The 21,914-nt window shown below is 35.6% G+C and overlaps 2 protein-coding genes and 1 pseudogene across 2 annotated transcripts; 2 read left to right on the top strand and 1 right to left on the bottom strand.

Moving 5' to 3' along the window:
- Positions 1 to 564: 564 nt before the first annotated feature.
- LOC147299201 (uncharacterized) lies at positions 565 to 3,115 on the top strand (annotated as a pseudogene).
- A 38-nt stretch (positions 3,116 to 3,153) lies between these two features.
- On the top strand, positions 3,154 to 15,700 carry LOC147299200 (uncharacterized). Its single transcript, XM_086228855.1, has 10 exons — positions 3,154 to 3,194; positions 7,889 to 7,969; positions 8,076 to 8,195; positions 12,266 to 12,388; positions 13,350 to 13,427; positions 13,516 to 13,604; positions 13,696 to 13,804; positions 14,227 to 14,295; positions 14,373 to 14,483; positions 14,741 to 15,700. The coding sequence occupies exons 3-10, from the start codon at positions 8,175 to 8,177 to the stop codon at positions 15,452 to 15,454; spliced, it is 1,314 nt and encodes a 437-aa protein (XP_086084981.1). The 5' UTR covers positions 3,154 to 3,194; positions 7,889 to 7,969; positions 8,076 to 8,174; the 3' UTR covers positions 15,455 to 15,700.
- Positions 15,701 to 17,212: 1,512 nt separating this feature from the next.
- SDH6 (succinate dehydrogenase subunit) lies at positions 17,213 to 21,356 on the bottom strand. Its single transcript, XM_086253607.1, has 3 exons — positions 21,057 to 21,356; positions 19,370 to 19,472; positions 17,213 to 17,561 (listed from the first exon to the last, which is right to left on the bottom strand). The coding sequence occupies exons 1-3, from the start codon at positions 21,252 to 21,254 to the stop codon at positions 17,407 to 17,409; spliced, it is 456 nt and encodes a 151-aa protein (XP_086109733.1). The 5' UTR covers positions 21,255 to 21,356; the 3' UTR covers positions 17,213 to 17,406.
- Between the last annotated feature and the right edge of the window lie 558 nt (positions 21,357 to 21,914).

Genomic DNA, 21,914 nt, shown 5'->3' with positions numbered 1-21,914 from the left:
CACATGTCACTCAATACATTGTTGTTTCTGCCATTTCCATGGATGTCTCATAAAGGAATTTTTATACATGTGCCAAGCTAGTTTGTCATCTATTCCATCAGTTGTTTGTCATAATCATTTGGGGTTTTTTTTTTTGGTTACTCATATCTGTGACTGTAAGCTTGTGGGTGTATGTCTTGCAGTGCGTTAGCTTCTGTGTGTTGTGCAGTTGATTTGTTGAGCTTATTCGGTAAGGGCGCACTGCAAATTGTTTACCCAAATTTTGATGCTAGTTTTTGAAATGCAAAATTGGTTAAAATTTTACCCAGTTCAAACTTAGAGTTGATTAAAAATGAATATGGGTTCTCCCTGTCTAACAAAGTAGTCTTCTTTAAGCAGGAAGAAGAACACACTCAGTAAAAGAAAATTACAAACTGAAAAGCCCCGATCTTTATCCTACTCAAACTTTTGCTTATTGTCCACTTGTCCAGCTGCTTTAATAGTCATCACCTTCTGCCATGTAAACTTGTTCTAAACTTATGATTACTTGTCCTAAACTTGTATTTCTGTTCTCTTTCTAGAAACATGGACCTCTCATCCTCCGACGGTGAATTGGCCACTGAGGCTGTTGAGAGATTGAACCAACGTATAAGGGACTTAGGCACTGAAACTACCAACTTTGAAGTACTCATCCCTGATTCGCCTTCTCATCACTTTATCTTAGGTCCAGCACTGAAGTCTGCAGAAACTTTCCCGGATATTTATATTAGTGAGTTTCCAAAACGCAAAACTGAAGATTTTCTTATAAATAATCAAAATGCCAAATTCTATGAATGGGTTCATGAAAGCAAACGGTTTTGGCGTTCTGATGACCCTAATTGGGTCTCTTGGTTTCAAAGAGTTGAAGGTCAAAAAAGATATATTTGGCATCAAGCTGGGATCTATGATGTTCTCCAATTCTCTAAGTTTTCCATTCCATTCAATCGTTCTTTAGTACTGGCCGCACTTTGCTTTTGGTCAACTTCCACAAACTCTTTTCATCTTGGTCAGGGTCCCCTTACTATTACTCTTTTAGATCTTAGTGCTCTGGTAGGGCTTAGACCAGATGGTCCCCATTTGGATGTTGATGTTGCTAATTCTATTTCCATCTCTATTCCGGATGATAATTTGGCATTGAAATTACCAAGCTCTCCAATTTTCCTTCCTTCATTAGGGAACATAACAAAGTTGAAGGAGTTGTGACAGATAAAGAGCATGTAGCTTTTCTTCTTTACTGGCTTTGTCGTTACCTACTTTGTTCTCGGTCATTCAAGATCGTAAAACACTATTTACCTTTGGCTGTGGCTTTATCTACGGGTGAATCATACGCAATAAGACCCTTTGTTCTTGCCTACTTGTATAGAGGCATCAATGACTTCATTCTCAGCTAGTTGCTGCTGATGGTCCAATATGGATTCTTCAACTTTGGCTTCACGCATACTTTCCAAATGTGCGTCCTGATTGTTCTATAGTTCCCAATCTCTCCTGTCATGGACTAAAATATGTTATCTTCAAAAATCCTGAATATTCATTTCACTACTGTTTAATGTACATGTGCCACTTCAATAGGGAAGAGAATTTTAACTTCATCCTATATTCAGACTCAGATGCTTTACCTCCATGGTTGATCTTTCCTCGCTCTGAAATGACCAAAACTGAACTTGGTACACTGAAGGGCATGTGCACCAGCTTTCTTGTTAGTCGTGATCTTCCTGTTGTCTCTCTTAAAAATTCTAGATATAAAACTTGTGGTGTTGAAGCATATTGCCCAAATCTCCGTGCCTGTCAGTTCGGTCTGATTCAAGACATTCCTGCTCCCCCTTTCTTTTCTTTCAATACCCATTTCCCAGAAAGGACAACCTCCAACAATCCTGAACAACTACAGGTGCTTAGTTTTACCACACCTCATTTGCTGAGCAAACTTAAATTTGCTCCATTTTCAGTTATACCTAGTGCCACCTCATCCTTCAGTTGCTGGTGGACCAAATACTATAAGGAAACCTTTCCTGAAGATTTAAACTGTCTTCTTAAGCTTGATGACTTGGCCCGAAACAGACCACTTTGTCCACCTAAGCCAAGTGGGTCCATAGAGTCAAACTTTAACTTATTGCTTCCCAAGAAGGCAAGAAAGGATGCTTTGAAGAAGCGTAAAGGTACTTTCAGCCCCAACTACTTATCTATATAATAATTTGAGAGATTTTATTGAATGAAGTATGATGTTGATGCTCTAGGTGCAACAAAAGTATATAGAGGTGCAGAAATGGAAACAGATTTGTTTCTATGTTTTTTCAAATATGGTCTCTGAGGAGTAGAAAACCCCATGGGTGCTCATTCAGCAGTCTTTTCACTGATGAGTCAATGACCATTCACCACTTAGTCATATTGCTTCTTTCAGTTTAGTCGGGTTGGTCAACCTCATTATGTTTAGTTGGGTTGGGGATACAAAGGCATCAAAGATTGCGTCAATGTTTTTTACCATGTTGGCTTAGGTAATAATCTTATGTTTATTTGATCTTCAAATTTTAGAACTTTTTCTTGTACTTGTTCATGCAGAGGCAATCCCTATTCCAGAGCTTGACCCACCAAGGCAAAGAAGTAAGTATAAGGCCCACTACTGGCCCAGCAAGAAAAGAGTTCAAATGTGACTGATGGCAAGGGAACCAGTCCTTTTCTTGTACTTGTTCATGCAGAGGAAATGCCCATTCCAGAGCTTTATCCACCAAGGAATAGAATTAAGCATGTGGCCCAGCAAGAAAAGATTTCAAATGTGACTAATGGCAAGGAAGCCACCTTTGAGAAAAACACAGCTCTTCAGTCAAAACAACAACAATCTGATGCTCTAGATGAGGGATACATTGTCGAGTTAACTGAAGATAACATTAATTCTAAGCTGAATGATCCTCCAATAACTCAAACCATGGGTACTTCAAATGAGAACCTGCCAAGTCAAATTTTATCTCCACCAACTCAAGTAGTTGAACCTCAGCCTTCTCAAGAGCCAAGCAATCAATTCCGATTGCAAGCACAGTCTTGTTGTCCCAATCCTTCTAGCAAAGATAGTGGTTCAAAATGTGATCTCAAGGTAATTTTTATCTAACTTGAGTATTTCTTCATCAATTTACATGTTGTAAATAATCTGCAATGTGGATGAGAAGGACATTGCTGAACATCTAAGGGTAATATCCCGTTCTTAAGGCCACATTATAGTATACCTGATGATTCTTTCAAGAAATTCGATATATGGTTTTTTGATTTGACGAAGTATCTTAAAACAACATCTTAACAAGGCTTATCTCAAGTATCCTGATGTTTGAGATCAAATTCCAATATTAATCGAAGCACAATTCTGCTTGAACTAGGAAGTGGGAATGAAAAATAAAATGAGATACAAATAAGTTTATGCTTTGCTTGTTTGTATCACATTCTTTACCATATTAGCCGCGTTCGAGAAAAACTTGTTTCATTTAAGAGTTATTTATGTACATGGTTTTATGCATGTGTATATACTGTTGAAGTTCATGTCTAAGTTGATTTCAGCTAAAGACAAAAGTTCTAAAAACTGTGGCTTAAGCCAACTTTACCAGAAATCTGGACGTTAGGTAGACAATCGATCGTCAAGCCAACTTTGACATGAAATATCTCTTTCTGGTTTGCTTTATGCTTTACGTAGTTGCTAAGTCTTATATCTTTGAATGGTAAGATCATCAAGCACACAATAGATGGCTGAGATCATTACCTTAAATATTTTGAATTAAAGCACTTTATGCTTCCTTAGTTGTTAAGAAATCTAAGTAGGAAGGTTTGATACTCAAGCTCATGTAATTGGCTGAGATTAGAGGTGGGCATTTTAACCGTGGACCGCCAAAACCGTAAAAAACCGCGTTGACCAAAAAAAGTCAACACCGCCAAAAAAACCGAACCGCACCGGTTCTAGTTCCGGTTCCACACCTTATTTAACCGCACTGCACCGAACCGCACCGCATACTTGCAAAAAATATATTTTTTTATATTTTTATACATATATACACCATTTTATATATTTCTTTATGTATATTTATACCATTTTTATATATTTTTTATACACTTTTTGTACACATTTTTATACACTTTAGACCCTAAACTCTAATAAAATATTAAAATTAATATTAACCTAGCTATATTTTAGGGTTTAGACCCTAAAATATATTTTATATAACCCTATGACCTATTTTCTAGATATATAATATAATAATAAACTAATAATGTTTAGTATATAATTTTAGTTATACCCATTACCCTATATAATAAAATTAGTATATTCTTTATATTCTATATAAAAAAATTAGTATATTATTTATAGTTTATACTCTATATACTAAATTTTTTAATTGTTTATAGTTCTAGAGTATAATATATAATTATATATTATATAAGTGTATAGGGTATATGCCATATAAGGTAATAAGGTATATGATTTAAAATTTATGGTATAAGGTTTAGGATATAGTATAGGTCCTATAGGATATTAGGGTTTATGGTATAAGGATTTAAAACATATGGTATAGGGTTTGGTTGCAACTCATCTCTCATTCTCTAAACCCTAAACCATAAAGTTTAAAATTTTATATATTCTACATACTCTATATAGTCTAGTTACATAAACTAGTTTGCCCAACCAAACCCCAAAACAAACCCAATTGCTCAAACCCCAAAACATATGTTTTATATAAATTATAAAACATTAAATAATTTAAATAATATATAAATGTAATAAAAAGACCAAACCCCAAACGAAACCCTAATATGGCCAAACCCCAAAAAATATGTTTTATATAAATTATAAAATATTAAAACAATAAAACATTTGTAAATGTAATAAAAAGACCAAACCCCAAACGAAACCCCAATCTTACCAAACCCCAAAACATATGTTTTATAATTTTTATAAAACATTAAAACATATGTAAATGTAATAAAAAGACGAAACCCTAATCTTGCCAAACCCCAAAACATATGTTTTATAATTTTTATAAAACATTAAAACATATGTAAATGTAATAAAAGTCGAAACCCCAATCTTGCCAAACCCCAAAACATATATTATATAATTTTTATAAATCATTAAAACATATGTAAATGTAATAAAAAGACGAAACCCAATCTAAACCCCAAACGAAACCCCAATCTAAACCCCAAAAATAAAAAACTTAATTCACTACAACAGTAAAACTAAGGAGTAAAATTTCGTTTTTAAAAGGTATGGAAATTTTAACACCATACCAAATAAATTTCGAAAAATTTTGCCGAAATTTTCCGAAATTCTTGAAATTTCGCCGAAATTTTCGATGTAGAGGCCGGAGAGAGAGAGGGGAGGCAGAGACCGGAGGGAGAGGGGAGGAGAGCACCGTCGCCGGAGGGAGAGAAGAGATCGGAGAGGGTGTTGCAGAGCCGCGCCGTCATCAGAGGGAGAGAAGAGATCCGGGGAGGGAAAGGGAAGAAAGAGATTAGAAAGGGAGGAGGGAGAGGGAAGAGAGAGATTATGAAGGGAGAAGAAAAGAAAAACTGGAGAAAAAAAAAGAGCAAGGCCACTGCCTACTGGAACAAGAAGAAGACGAAGATGAAGGCCACCGGAGGAAGAAGAGGAAAAGGAAAGAAAAAAAGGAGGAAGTCACGTGGGAAGAAGAGGAAAAGGAAAGAAAAAAAAAAGAAGAGAAAAGAAAGGAAAAGGAAAAAAAAAAAAGGAAAAAAAAAAGAAAAAAAAAGGAAAGAAAAAAAAAAGGAAAGAATTTTTTTTTTTTTTTTTTTTTTAAGATAGATTGAGATTTGGAGTCTTTGCAATTAGAAAGAAAAAAAAAAGGTTTGAGATTTTATTTGGAGTTTGATTTGGTCATTTTGGTGTCTCGTTTAGTTGTAAACATAAATTATGAAAAAGAAATTTATCCTCTTATCATGAAGTTTCATTTCCTTATTGTTTGGTTTTCCAATTTTGATAATTTGTAAAATTGAAATTTTAGGTAAACTGTTATCGTCGCTGCTGCCATTGAATTGGTTCTATTTTAACTCAATTCGGCTTAATTTAACTATCGAAGACAATTTCCAAATCTCTTTGAGTAAGCTTGCTACTTTCCGTTGCCACATTGAGTAAGCTTGTTACTTTCCGTTGCCAAATTGGTGATTTATTCGTGTAATTTTATTATGTAATTATTAATTAGTGAAATATTTTTTTAACAGTTTGTCTCCAGCGCGCATTATATTCATCACATATCACATGAAATCTACTATATTATTTGATTTCTTCAATATTTTTTATCAATGTAGTAGATAATATGTTAAATAAACATTTCATTCAAAATTTCTATATTTTGATAGCAATTTTTGTCATTTTTGTCCAATTTTATCAAAATTTTAATTTTAATCGAAATTGAAAATTTGGTGGAAACCGAAATTTTACTCTCGAGTAAAAGTTGATTAAGAGAAGTAAAACACAAAACTAAAAGGCTAAAACATAAACCAAACCCAATCTCTCTCGCCGCCCTCTCTTTCAGTTTCACAGTCTCACTCATCTCTCTCAGTCTGACTCTGAGCTCTCAGTCACCGACTCACTCGACTCACTCAGCTCTCTCGCGCTGGCCTCTCTCTCTCTCTCTCTCTCACTCTCTCGCCATCTCTGTCGAAGACTAGAAGGTCACACCGTCGCAGGCTTCGCAAATCGCAACTGAACAGGTATGTCTCATTGTCTCTCATTCTCAAGTCTCAATGTCTCATCTTTCTTTCTCTCGTCTCTCAGACTTTACCCTCTCATCTCTGTCTCTCATCTGTCACTAGGGTTTCGAATTCAAACTAGGGTTTCGAATTCTAATTTGGGGATTTTTGTGTAATTGCACTGCAATTATTGCAGCTCTCAGTCATCTCTTTCACCCTCTCGCCTCTCGCCTCTCATCTCTGTCGAAGACTAGAAGGTCGCACCGTCGCAGGCTTCGCAAATCACAACTGAACAGGTATGTCTCATTGTCTCTCACTCTCACTCTAAGTCTCAATGTCTCATCTCTCATTCTCTCGTCTCTCATACTTCACCCTCTCATCTCTGTCTCTCATCTGTCACTAGGGTTTCGAATTTCAAACTAGGGTTTCGAATTCTAATCTGGGGATTTTTGTGTAATTGCAGCTCTCAGTCATCTCTCTCACTCTCTCGCCTCTCGCCTCTCATCTCTGTCGAAGACTCAAAGGTTGCAGGGTCACAGGGTCGCAGGGTCGCAGGCTCGCAGCTTCTAATCTGAATAATAGCCCATTAGGCCCAGAACCGTAGTGAAGAACCGCACCGCACTTTGAATGGTCTGGTTTGGTTTGGTTTTTTTATTTCTTTCACGGTTTTAAGCACCGAACCGCACCGCCCCCACCCCTAGCTGAGATAACCTCCTCAAGATATTTTATTTTGTCAAGTTCTTTATGCAACTTGATATAAATATCACTTAGATGACAATAGATCATAACCTCCATGAGTTGTAGATGACAATGGATCATCACATCATAAGTTGAGATCTTTTATGTTGTAGACTTAAGGACTTGTCCTAAGCTTCACATAACAATCGATAATCATAATCGATCTATAGAAAATAGAGAGGCCTTAATACAAGCAGTCCTCCTCTTTCAAACTCTCTCATCTTCCTATACTCAAAGCTCAACATATTACTGCAAATTCTTTATTTCATAAACTTGTGATTAAAGATTGTTAGCAGGTCATAAATTCCAACTTGGTATCAGAGCAATTCCAACATGGTATTAGGTCATAAATTCCAACATATACATATATCTATTTATGTCTGTGTGTATGCTCCTCTAATTTCTGTCTTTTTGGAGATAAGGCCTAAATGCATTCATTGACTTGTCCCAGGAGAGGTTGAAGAAAGAACAAGAAGAAAAGGAGCACAAGAAGAAAGAAAAGGCAGAGGCACACCTGTATACTATCATAAAGGTTTAGCTGTTCAACACTTCTCTTGTTCACAAATGACTTTTCAAGCTTAATATGTTCAAATGTCTAGTATAACATACTTTGCTTATGACTTGTATGGTTCCCCTAGGTTGCCCGGGATGAGAACCTTGTGGAGCAGATTGGGAAGGATATTTATTTTGATCTTGTGGATCACGACAAAGTTAGAAGTTTTCGTATTCAGAAGAAGATGCCTTTTAACCTTTTGAAGGTACAATTTTTTTACCTTCTTCCACCCGATTGTGAATATGCTTCTTTTCTTGCAATTATCGTCTGCTCCATACATTCTGGATTTAATTGTTGTTTCTGCCCTCTTTTTTCCTGCAAGATATTCGTTTTTATATTAAAACTTGAAAGGCTAGAGGTAGTTTTGCAACAAAACATTTACTGTTATTCCACTATATGGTCTATTTATGTATACCTTGAATTTGGGATGACAGGTCAGTAAGGTGTGTTTTCTTTTTGAGATAATTTCACGTACTTATCATGATGAGATTAATTTGTGTCCACAGCTATTGTACATTTTGAGTTCAATCAAATTCATTTCTTAAAAAAAAAAAAAATTGAAATGTGGTTTGTGTTAGATATTTTTTACCATTGTTTTCTTCTTTGGTTTAATTTTAAACTTTACTGAGTAGATTTTAAAAATTAGAATAGAAGAATGGCGAGTTATTCTCCTTTTGAATAGTTATTAAACATGTGATGAAATTATACAAGATAAGGACCGGCATCTAAACGTGCTTTTCTGAATTTTTCTGTGTATTTTTATTTTTTCAGAGAATAGGTGTTCAGATGTTGTGTTTAAAGTCCTGTGACTAGGATTGTTCATGTTTTTTCATTCATTGTTTTCTCTTCGGTCATAGTTATTGGAGAATATTAAAATAAGAGAATTTAGAAATACCAGCTTGTTGTTAATTTGGCTCGCATTTGAAGATTTCCTGGTTCATGGGGGATTTCCATGGTATTCTAGGATGAAGTTAGGAGTCCAAATAGGTGTTGGAAGGTTATTAATTCCTGGTGCGTTTTGGACTTCGTTTTGGGCAAGTTTTGAGGTTTTCCTTGTGTATAAAGGAAACTTATTTCCTACTCAAAGTTAACTTTCTTCCTACTTTATCTAGGATTGTAATATAAGGCCTATGGTTATAAATAGGACCTTAGGGGCTTAGAAAAACGTGAGAGAATCAGATTAGAGTGAGCAAGTCCTTAGGATTCTTGGGAGGCACACAATCTAGAATTGGTGAGATCAAGATTAGGTAATTAATCTTGGGTGAGAAATCTAGGGTTTTGGGAAACACTTTGTGAAAGGGTGTACAAGGGATTTGGGGATTGGGTTATGTGATTTAGTCCAATTGTAATCTTAATACTTATTATTCTCATAGTGAAGAACGAAGATCTCTCCCGGGGACGTAGGCAGGAATTTTGCCGAACCTCGTAACAAATCTCGGTGTGATTGTGTGTGCTTGTTGGTTTATTATTTTCTGTTTTCTTGGCTGTGTTTGTTATTTATCTTTCATCGAATTATTGCTTGTACGCCATGACGGTGGGAATTAGGATTTAATTCTCAAACTACATCAACAAGTGGTATCAGAGCCAGGTTTCGTGTTCATCGATCGTGGTTCCGTGTTTATCGATCGAGGGTAGTTTGTCATGGCAGCGGGAAGTAGTGGTGTTTCATCCTTTAAGGTGGAGCAATTTGATGGAAGAGGTAACTTTACTCTATGGCAAAAGAGAGTGAAGGATGTCCTAGTTTCGCAAGGCTTGGCACGCGCCTTGAAGGGAAAGGAAGAAGGAAAGCCGGCAAAGATGACAGATGATGACTGGGAAGACTTGGAGTGCAGGTGTGTGAGCACGATTCGGCTTTATATTGCTGATAATATTATCAACAATATAGATGAAGATTCTGCCCCGGAATTGTGGAAGAAACTAGAAAAGCTTTATTTAGCTCAGAAGTCTATGGCCACAAAGTTGAATCTGAAGCGGGACATATATAAGCTGAAGATGGAAGCGGGTGCAAATCTCATGGATCATATGAACGTGTTCAAAGGACTGCTAAATCAACTCGAAAGAGTTGGGGTAAAGATTGAGGAAGAAGATCGAGCCCTCTTACTTCTAACCTCACTTCCTGATACATATGACAACATAGTGGATATCTTCTTGTATGGTAAGGATACACTGAAGATGGAGGAGGTCGAGTCAACTCTCTTGTCTAGTGAAAGGAGAAAGAAAGTTGAGGATAAAGATTCCTTGTTTGTTGCTCATGGTCAAAGAGGAAGACAAACTACCAAGGGTTCTAGTGATAGCAAGGCTAGATCAAAGGGTAGTGGTAAGGGCTGGCAGTGCTACAAGTGCAAAGAGTGGGGACACATAAAGAAGGACTGTCCGACTTGGAATAAGAAGGATGGTCATGGCTCTACAGCGGTAGCAGACTATAATGAATCTGGAGAACTTCTCACAGTCTCTATAGGTAACACTTCTTCTCATGGTGATTGGATATTGGATTCGGGTTCTACTCACCATATATGCTCTAGGAAAGAATATTTTGAAAAGTTTCAAGAATCAAAGGGAGGATCTTTCTCTTTGCCTGACGGGTCCAAAGTTGACGTCATGGGGGTTGGAACGGTGAAGATCAAGATGTTCAATGGGGTGGAGCATACTTTGGGTGGAGTCGCTTATGTCCCAAAGCTACAAAGGAATTTGATATCCTTGAGTAGGTTGGATTCCAAGGGCTACCTGGTTTTGATAGCAGGTGGAGTCATGAAAATTACTCATGGAAGCATGGTCCTAATGAAGGGAGAGAAGTGTGGTGGTTTATATCGTTTGATAGGAACTCAAACCTCGATGGTTGGTTGGAAACGAAATGCACAAGAAATCAAGCGCTTGAGGAAGGTCTCGTTTGCGGGTACAGCAGAGACGGTTGTGACATGTTTCCAAGGTTCAAACGATGGTGAGAAAGGAGATCCTACTGGAGGAGGGGGTGAATCGAGGCCCCTCTTCGGTGCTAACCGGTAATTGGTTACACGATGCAGCTGCACATAGGTATTGGCCGTGCGAATCAAAGGTGGACCATAGTTTCTTGATTCGGGTTATGTGTAGTTGGTACAAGGTCAAGGCCAATGGTATTTGGTGCAAGGTAATTTGCATGATATGCTCGCCAAGGTGGAGATTGTTGTTAATTTGGCTCGCATTTGAAGATTTCCTGGTTCATGGGGGATTTCCATGGTATTCTAGGATGAAGTTAGGAGTCCAAATAGGTGTTGGAAGGTTATTAATTCCTGGTGCGTTTTGGACTTCGTTTTGGGCAAGTTTTGAGGTTTTCCTTGTGTATAAAGGAAACTTATTTCCTACTCAAAGTTAACTTTCTTCCTACTTTATCTAGGATTGTAATATAAGGCCTATGGTTATAAATAGGACCTTAGGGGCTTAGAAAAACGTGAGAGAATCAGATTAGAGTGAGCAAGTCCTTAGGATTCTTGGGAGGCACACAATCTAGAATTGGTGAGATCAAGATTAGGTAATTAATCTTGGGTGAGAAATCTAGGGTTTTGGGAAACACTTTGTGAAAGGGTGTACAAGGGATTTGGGGATTGGGTTATGTGATTTAGTCCAATTGTAATCTTAATACTTATTATTCTCATAGTGAAGAACGGAGATCTCTCCCGGGGACGTAGGCAGGAATTTTGCCGAACCTCGTAACAAATCTCGGTGTGATTGTGTGTGCTTGTTGGTTTATTATTTTCTGTTTTCTTGGCTGTGTTTGTTATTTATCTTTCATCGAATTATTGCTTGTACGCCATGACGGTGGGAATTAGGATTTAATTCTCAAACTACATCAACACAGCTAGCCTCCTTTTTTTTTTTTGCAGGTAGCATTTCTGTTACATGAAATGTAGGTTAGGAATCTTGTTGGTCAGCATTAACATGTGAGAATTCAGTGAAATGTTTTGCTAGCAGATAGTCAAAATACAAGGGAAAAGTTCATAGCGGGATTTTTCATTTGCATAGTATTGTTATAAATGGACTTCAAGTCACCTGACATATGGTGGTAATTCATTTGGAAATTTGTTATAAAATTAGTGTAGACATTTGCTTGGGGGAAACATTAAATAATATCTCAGTGAACTTTCTATAAGCAAATGATTGATAACTATACTACCTACTCTGGATGCTAGTTTAAATATAAGATTGTCTCCACTTACTAATCTAGTGTTTTTTTGGTGATCAATTAACATTAATTTTGTTTTCTTGTTCACTCTTTATTGTTTTCCATAATGATTTATACAGGAGGAGGTTGCTAAAGAGTTTGGCATACCAGTGCAATTTCAGCGATTTTGGCTGTGGATAAAGCGCCAAAACCATACATATCGTCCAAACCGTCCATTGACGCCATTAGAGGAAACACAATCTGTAATTATCTTATGCTGCTAATATTTATTCTCTGCTCTGTTTTAAGTTTTTTTTTTAATGCCTTTTTATGGGGCAGATGAACTTTGGCTTTATATCCATTTCATGCTTGTGATGTTCTAGATGATGCTTGCACGTACAAGTAATGTTATTATATAATAAGCTTTTAAAAAACAAACAAATGGGGCCTTAGTGGAAACTTTATGTAGACATATGACTATATGAGCATTTCTTATTTTTTGTCAGGGAATATTTTCTTAGAGAAAAGACGGGAAAAGTTTTTCATCCCTTATGTTAAGTTGAAGCCTTAGCCAAAACACGATTAAGAAAAATATTTTTTAGAGAACTTTGTAAAGTCTACCAAACAAAAGTACAGTGTTCGAAATAAAAATTTGTTTTTTTTTTTTTTTTTTCAAAAGAAACAATCAGAGCCTTTTCCTCTGTTGGTTTTGAAATGATTGATCATGGATCCAGTTCCACAACTAGTTAACCGCCTTTGATTGCTTTAATTGTTGCTCTGTGGTTCAACAATATTAAATTACAGTTTTCTTTACGAATATATCTTTTTCTTGGAAAGTGGATTTTTCATGGGAATGAGTTAGACTCTTGGCATCTTTATTGGCTTCATTGTCAATCTAATTCAGGGATATTACATCTTGATTGGTTGGGTGTTTGAGCTGTTTTTAATTTATTTCTTGTAATTTTTGTGCTTTGTTTTGCATAGATAGGAATTTTGTCTTTCTTCTTCTTGTTGTGTGCCTTTCCTTTATTTAATAACAAATTTGTTTCATTTTTTCCTTGGGTAACTCAGTATTTGAACCCAAGAGATGCAGTTTTATTTTTTCCGTACATAAATTATTTTCCAGCAAAGTGCATTGGCGACTTAACTTTTGCTCTTTTATGTGAGTGCCTCTGTATACAAAGGTGTGCATGGCTCAATCTCTATTCTTTTGTTGCCTTATAGGTTGGACAGTTGAGGGAGGTGCCAAAGAAAGTTCATAATGCAGAACTAAAGTTGTTCTTAGAAGTAGAGCTTGGGCTGGTAATACTGTCTTACAACTAAAGATTGTAGATCTTGAATGGAATTTCTTTGCAACAGTTCATCTGATTGTCTGCATTTTTTTTTTCAGGATTTACACCCTATTGCTCCACCTGACAAGACAAAGGATGATATTCTACTTTTCTTTAAGCTTTATGATCCAGAAAAAGTACAACTACGGTACTCTGATCATTCTTCTTGTTACTCTTACTCCTAATATTGAGTACGGGAAGAATATGAAGTGTGATTATGCTTATGTTCTCCATGTCAGTTATGTTGGAAGGCTTTTTGTGAAGAGTACTGGTAAGCCAGCCGAAATTTTGTCAAAATTAAATGAAATGGGTGGCTATGCTCCTGATGAAGAGATCGACCTTTATGAGGTTTGTGTCCAATAACTCTTTATATCAGCTCCTATTGTCATTTTGTAGGCAACTTCTCGATTAGCACTACACTGTATATGTCCATATAATGATAAAAGATGACATTTTGCGGGTAAGGATGGGCACATTTATCAGTTAATGCTTCCTAACCTTGCACGTCTGGGAGCAAAAGTTGCTGGTCATTCCATGTGAATAAGATTTCCTTTCTTTTGTCTGAAACCTTGGTTGGATCTGGTTTTTTACTAGAGTCATTAGTCTAATATTTGAGTTTTTTTTGGTCTTTAAACATTGGGTAAAATTGAGCCCTGGTACTTCAAGTATTAGTGCCTTCATGTTCGTAGCCGTGCTGGACATGGCAACTTAAGTGTTGATGTTGATTTATCTTGCATTGGTTTGTAACCTATCTTATCTTAAATGCTTAGGAAATTAAGTTTGAGCCCTATGTCATGTGTGAACCCATTGACAAGACATTCACATTTCGAGCCAGCCAGGTATATTTTAAATATTATTAGTGTTCATGAACTTACTGTTGTTTGTCAGTATTTATAATTGTTTTCTTTGTATGAAGCTCGAGGATGGAGACATTGTTTGCTTTCAGAAACCAACTCCAGCTGAAAATGGTGCACATATTCGCTATCCAGATGTCCCTTCGTTTCTGGACTATGTGCACAATCGTCATGTAAGCCTTACTGAAACTTCTGCATACGTATTTCAAATTGATATTCCTTTGGTGCTTTCTTAGAATTGGTAGCTATGTGAGATGAGGCTTTTAATGTAGCTATCAGTGAAGCTTGATCTCATGCCTGGCCCTAGGGCACAAGCTTGTTTTCTGGTGATGATTGGTTTGCTTTATGCTTTTCCCAAAATTAAATTCAAATGAGCTAGTGTTTACACACACACACATGACTTCTAATGCTGACTGATTCTTCTGTTTAGATGTCAAAGCCCAAGCACTCTATCCGAGCTTTGGACTTTCTGGAAAGTTATATCCTCCAGCATCCAGATGATTGTATCTTGGCCAATGCTGATGAAGCTCCCATTCCTAGTTCTGATGATATTTCTCAAGCCAAGGCCATAATCCAAAGTATTTCTACACTCTCTCTGGATGAAGTCATGGAAATGGAAAGTTTACAAAACTTAAAATCATCAATGGAAATATTGCTCAAAGCTGATGTTCAAACTGGAGTTCAGTTTGCAAACATTGAAAATGTCCAGGAGAAGCTTGCTTTTGTGGAGTCCAAGTACGACTCAGCTAGTGGAATCACAGGTGAAGTTAACAAAGCATTTAATCAGAAAATAGAACTGGAACAAGATGTTGAAGTCTATACACTCGGCTTAACTGAAGCTCAAAAAGAAGAACAAAAGTTTCTCACTTGCGTCACTGTACAAAATTCAATGATTGAAGAGCTTGAGAAAAAATTGGCCGCAGAAAAGGCTATTTTGAAGGAATTGGAGGAGCATTATGCCACCCACAAAACCAAAATGAATGAAGCCAACAACAAGCGTGAACACGCACAGAAGATGCTTTATGATCACTTGATCCATGAGAAAACTTGGGTGAAGAAAGCTTTGCAAGCCAAAAAGGACTTAAAATCGGTGGAAGTAACTTGGGTTCGGATCCAACAACTACTTTCATTAATTAGTGGCTAGAAAGCTGAGGAAACAACCCCTCGATTGGCCTTGTTGTTTTGTAAAAGACAACAAGGCCAATCGAGGGGTTATGTTATAACTCAATTTGCTTACATAGGCTTGTAAAAAAAATGTAGTCATGGATGACTCAACTTTCTTACTTTTGTAAAAAAACATAAAAAAAATGTCAAGAGTACAACTCAACTAATAATGTACACATGGTAGATGTTGTTCAATGAATGTATGTAAAACTTTTAGCCTAGTAATTTGTGATGATGTCTTTGTTTATGAATTTTGTTTGCCTTTAAATTAAACACAATAAAATGTTAGAAATGCAGTGGTAGATGAGCATCTTGGCAGGGAGGTGGTTCTGCTACTTGGGCGTGTCTGATGTGCCATTTCAAAGTATCTACTTTAGCTACTTTGAAAAGAAAGCAGTAACTGATTTCGAGTAAGGGATTGGTTAAGAACCCTATGGAAGTTGAATAGGAACAGTCGGAATCTTGTGATCTGGAAATGTTTAGTTCACTGATTATGAGACAAGCTTATGGTTCTAGAAAAGACCTGTTCGCCAAAAACTGGTGGAATGCTCTGGAAACCAATTCACAGCCCACAGATTAATTCTGAGATGCAGAAGGCCGCGCAAAGGAGGCTCCAGGGCTTGTTAAGGAAGACGGCAAGGGCCGATTACAAAGTTAACTAACAACATATTAAGATTAAGTTAACAAAAGACATACAACTTAATTAAACAACTTAATTAAACATAATAATGAGGTCCAGCTCTGTTTGCGTGCTGTTATAAGCAAAATATTTCCATGATTTAACAGAATGGATGATGTTTCACCTCTATTTTTCTGTTGTTTCAGTTTGATATAGTTTGTTTGCAATAAATTTTTTTATCTTTGAAGGGAAAACTGTACTTTTGCTGCCTTGGCTCCAAAATCTGACTTCTTTGGACTTTAGACCTTACTGAAGACCTGCCTTAATGATAAACACTGGAATTTTAGTGAATTAGCATACTTAATACTGCAACAAAACCACAGTAGGGGCTGTAGTTCAAATAGAGAATGATGGAGATAATGGAGTTTTCTCTTGTTACTACCATTGATTTGGGAAGACATGAGGCAAGTAACTTTTGAATTTCAAAAACTTATTGTGCTATATCATTTCTACTGCACTTGGTTTGTTATAGTACAAAGCTTCTCCTCCAAGTCAACGTTAGTATAATTAACAGAATAGAAATTAGATTTTGAAGTCTTTTGTAACATTTCTTTCAATAAAAATCTGAGTATTTTCTTTGGTGAGTTTAGCCATTTTATTAACAATACAACAGCAAGTTTTTATATTTTGCTTTATGAATCAAACTAATTTAAAAATTAGCAACATTGTGTTCATAAAATACCATTTTGCTTAACAACGAATGTGTTACGTTTTTTTTTTTTTTTTTTTTTTTTTAACAATTGATTTAGGCTTGATCTTGATATCAAGTTCATATTTAAACATCTTTTTTGACATTATTAATATAAAGGTACATTACTAAATAAACGTTAATACATTTAAGTACATATTATGATATTACTATAAGGCCTTTGCAAAAACAACATTCTCAATGGGTTAGTGAAAAACTACATAATACCATGCATCTGCAGCAGCCATCTGTGATGTCACCCATGACATCTAAATAATCATCAAATGCAGCATTATTTTCAGTAAACAAAAATCATCATTCACAATGTTCAAACTTTTTAAAAGAGAAATAAAAGGCAGCTGAGAAAACAATTACAAAATGTTGCAATTCCATCATATTGATTTTGAGAAAGTTCGGAAAACTCCTCAAGCTCCAATAAAAACAATCTAGCATAAAGCAAAAGTGCAATTTTTAACCATTACATTTTTCAACACAAGTGTGTTTTCTTTTTATTGCAGAAATGGAACTTCAAGTTATTATATTTGCTTCCAAGAGCAGTCTAAGTTTAAGACCGTCCTTCACTCTTCTCTTCCCACCACTCCAGGAACTTAGTTTGTGCAGCCAAGGTGTCCAACCTGTAAAGTTGCAGCCAGTGGTTTGCAACTTCGTGTCCAAATGTCCATCCAAAAACACCTCCAGCTAGAAAGGACAGTCCAGCACCTGACAAATACAATAGGATTCAGAAGCTTAAAATTCCTCCCAATCCATCACATCACAAACTTCTATAGCCATCCAAAAGTACCTATCTTCAATTGTTATACTTATGATTGAGCCATTTGATATTGCAAGTTAAAATACCCATACAGAAGTCATATGCATTACCGAGCTATATATCAGTCATCTGCCATACACTTGCAACATAGTAAAACCGGAATGTAGTTCAAGCAATGTTACTGACATTTTTTCTCACACACAAAAAAAAGGAATGTTACTGATATCTTCATAATCTGTAGTGATTGAGCATAAGCACATTTGATATTTGTATGGATAAAAAATAGCAGTAAAATGAAATGCAATGTCTTCACATCTCTATCAGTTCCGAACTTTCAATATCTGGATCAGAAAAAGAGGCTGGTTTGTGAAAATCAGTACAAACCACTGACACTTGCACCCCTCTAAATGACTCCCATGATAGGAAGAGAGACAGACACGCCGGGGGGGGGGGGGGGGGGGGGATCGAATGAAACAGTCTATCAGCATATGATATTTGCTTTCAACATTGAAAAACATTTATAATTTGCATGAAACAGTCTATCATAACTTACTGTTGATCCATCTCTACCAAAACTTGAACACCTTGACCCTTGATTTGCTTTCAAAAGTGAAAGCAACAGACTATATCAAGTGTGATCCTGGTTTACTACTACCTTCACATGATATTTATTTTATTTTTTTTAGAAAGAATTTTACATAAGACATGACTATTTTGAATTAAAAAAAAAAAAAAAAAAACCACATACAAAAATCATTTGTTGGAAATAGATGCCCACCCATGTACATGGGAAGCAAAGAAGGAAAGAGAGAAAAAAATGTGTACAACAAGTATATGTAAGTGTTTCCAGAAATTTATATTTTAAGAATGTAGATGAACAATGCAGGCCAGAAGGCAGAAGAAACATCAGAAAGTCAGAATGAATAAAACAACTTTGAAAATACAATAGGGGACCTGACTGAAGCAGCTGTAATTGTAATTATTTATTTTCATATCAATGATAACTTTTGTACTCATAGTAATCCATGTTAGTCCATTCTATCATAGCCAACTGGATAAGCACAAGAATTAGATGCTGCTCTGTCCAAGTATTACATATGCCTATTTTCCAAAAACAAACTTTTAAGTGTTATTAGCAATTGTTTTTACCCATGCGATGTCATGTCAACACGGGTACAGTAGGTAAGATGAGGGTCTGTTTAAAGAAAAAGGTTAGAGTTAAAAAAAAAATATATATATATATACATATCAAGCAAAAGTGTTTAAAATTTTAAATCAATAGAGATTCCAACAATAGCTGCCTCAATTAGTGAAACTGCCATGAAAATCTTCATGTTAGTCCATTCTATCATAGCCAACTGGATAAGCACTAGCAATTTTTCCAGTAAACATGGACTTAGTACAAGAATTAGATGCGGCTGTGTCCAAGTATTGCATATGCCTATTTTCCAAAAACAGACTTTTAAGTGTGATGAGCAATTTTTTTTACCCATGTGATGTCATGTCAACACGGGTACAGTAGGTAAGATGAGGGTATGTTTAAAGAAAAAGGTTAGAGTTAAAAAAAATTATATATATACATATCAAGCGGAAGTGTTTATATCGTTAGAGATTCCAACAATAGCAGCCTCAATTAGTGAAATCATCATGGAAATCTGCTCACATCCATATGAAGCTAGAAACAAGTAACTAGACGCATCTCATCCCTATGCAGTGTAACATAGTGAAAACACAAAAAGAAGAGGAAGTAGACTACCATGCAAACTCCTTGAATATTTCCATGCAAAGCCTGCAGTTGATACTGCTCCAATAACACTTCCTGTAAGACCATAGTTCACCGCTTCCCTAGCAGTCTTCAGCTGAAAAAGGAAAGCATGTCAACAAAGCTTTTCCAAGAAAAAAGGGCCTGTTAGCTGTACAGAGTATGCAAAGTGAACCATCAAATTAAAGCAGATATTATATTAGCAGATATCTCCTCGAGTTGTGGGCTCAGATCTGGCTCACTGGAAAAAAGATACCAAAAGATACTTCATTGCACTTGGAAATCAGTTGTTTTTTTTTTTCCTTGAATAAGAAATCAAAAGCCAATTCTCAGAGTAGGAGAAAAATAAAAAATAAAACACATACAATATAAAAGGAAAATAAAGATACCAAAAGAAGAGAATACCAATCTAGATATGTTGCTTTTCCAAACTTTTGAAACAATTAATACATTTTTTAGAGAGAGCACCAATAATTTGATGCCAGTGAAAATATTGGTAGTCCAGTTTTATAGAATACCAGTAAAAATTATGGAAATTAATTTTAAAATATGAAAATCTTGAATGATACTATAGGAAATGATAAACCAATTTGATATGCATCAATTAAACAAGTAAACTTCATAAAAAAAATATACTTATGATAAAAGCGTGAAATGTAAGGTGAAAATGGTGTGAACGCTAACACAGATGACATTAAACTTTAAATATTAATGTGCAAAAACATCTTTTTTCAATTTTTTTTTTAACAAAACTCAACGATAGTAGGAAATCTTTATTAATAATAAGAAAGTAATCATAGATACAGAGGACATTTGGTTAAAAAACATAGAGCAGTGGCGTTGATACTTGTACCATCAAGGCTTTTCCAAATATTAACCTATCAAACCTCTTAAGTTTTATTTATATTGAGACTTACGAAACTCATTTAGGGTCATTCTTTTATTCTCTTCCACATCATTTCACTAAAATAAAGACCAAAATTTTAACACCATTTGGCATGAATTGTTCAGTTGCACTAGAAATCAGAAGAACAACATTGCCTTTCTATTGAGACTATATATACCAAAAGACGGAGAAGATATCTCTAAGATTTTTGGTCTAAGTTGAATTCAGTTAACCAAAAAACATGCTATTAGATATGGCACGCTTGACTAATAACTAAATGGTGCCATCCCTCTTTGTTAACTCTTTCTGGGTAATGAATTTGCAAACGGAGGCCAACATGCCTGAGCCTTGGATATAAGACACCAAGCATAATTAAAATAAAATAGAAAATAACTAAAATGAAAGACAAAAATAAGACCTACCCAGATGAATATGACCAACTTAAAACCAAATTCAATCAACATCTCGAACAAGAAAAAAAAGAAAACCCTCAAATCCAGAAATAAGATATACCCAAGTAATCATTTTCCAATAAAAATGCCAAGACAGAAAGACCCACAGCTCAGAAATGAAATCAAGTAGAAAAATAACATATACCCAGAAGAAGAAAATAAGAATAAGAATAAAGAGCAATCCAAAACAATAAAAATATGATACAAAGATCCGGATGGGCTCAAAAAAACACCAAATCAAAGAGACCCACAAACCATAAAAAGCATAACCCTACACATAGAATTTACATAGAGAGTGAATGTAAAGTGAAGGAATTGAAAGAATAGAAGGAGAAGAAATTACAGCGGGGCCATGAACAGGGTCCAAAGCAATGAAGGTTTCGACATCAGAGTCGGACCAAGAGGGAAGAGGCTTATCACGCTTGATGAACTTGGAATAGTTGTTGAGGAAAGAGAACCTCTCACACCAGAAATCCTTGTAACCCTCCCAATGCTTTGTAATGAAGGACTGAGGTGATGAAGAAGAAGAAGAATCACCCATATTTCTATTACTAATACCTTCGCCTCTTCTTCTTTAATCCAAAATTTGAGAGTCGCTGTCACTCCTCTTCGCTTGCTCCAGATTCCTCTCTTTAAAGCTCCTTTCTCATCATTTTATTTTATAAATGTTTTTCAATGATGAGGGTTTGCTCCCCTCCGTCATTGTTTTGGTGCGGTTTGGTCCTCTCACCAATTGAATGATGCCAACTTGCCATGTTGGTAGTTAAATTTTGTAGAGACTTTTAATTTTATAATTTATTGACTAAAGACTTATAACTTTTAAAATTCTAACTAAATTTGAATAATATTATAATCATTCTACGTTACATAATATTGGTTTATTAGTTTCTATTTTTTTTCACACATACCAAGCACCGAGCTCTCGATGGCTATTTTCGAGTGTTTGACAATGCATTTTTACCTCTTCCTCAAGCCCTGATTTGTTAGCTTCCGCCCAAAATGTCAGAGTTAAAACCTAATATGCAACTTCCACAAATCTCATTTTATATTCTAGAAATGTATGAGCTGAACTTGTACCATATACCCTCAAAAAATAAAAAAATAATAACATATTTCTTTGGCAAGGCAATGGTCAAATGACTTTATTTAGAAAAAAATAAGGGCTTTATTTGAAAAAAAAATCATAAGATTTTTTTCCAAA

This window comes from Dryas octopetala, chromosome 1, assembly GCF_963921425.1.
Source record: "Dryas octopetala chromosome 1, drDryOcto1.1, whole genome shotgun sequence".
Classification (NCBI taxonomy): Eukaryota; Viridiplantae; Streptophyta; class Magnoliopsida; order Rosales; family Rosaceae; genus Dryas; species Dryas octopetala.
Note: the sequence above shows the minus strand (reverse complement) of the source record. Positions and strands in the feature narration are given on the sequence as shown.

What these genes read in the sequence shown, in the direction of transcription:
- LOC147299200 (XM_086228855.1), top strand. Translation starts at nt 8,175, where the DNA reads ATGCCTTTTAACCTTTTGAAG. An exon ending in CATTAGAGGAAACACAATCT is followed by an intron (nt 12,389 to 13,349) that starts GTAATTATCTTA and finishes GTTGCCTTATAG; the next exon opens with GTTGGACAGTTGAGGGAGGT. An exon ending in TCACATTTCGAGCCAGCCAG is followed by an intron (nt 14,296 to 14,372) that starts GTATATTTTAAA and finishes CTTTGTATGAAG; the next exon opens with CTCGAGGATGGAGACATTGT.
- SDH6 (XM_086253607.1), bottom strand. Translation starts at nt 21,254, where the DNA reads ATGGGTGATTCTTCTTCTTCTTCATCACCTCAGTCCTTCATTACAAAG. An exon ending in ACCCTGTTCATGGCCCCGCT is followed by an intron (nt 19,473 to 21,056) that starts GTAATTTCTTCT and finishes TTCCTTTTTCAG; the next exon opens with CTGAAGACTGCTAGGGAAGC. An exon ending in ATATTCAAGGAGTTTGCATG is followed by an intron (nt 17,562 to 19,369) that starts GTAGTCTACTTC and finishes TGTATTTGTCAG; the next exon opens with GTGCTGGACTGTCCTTTCTA.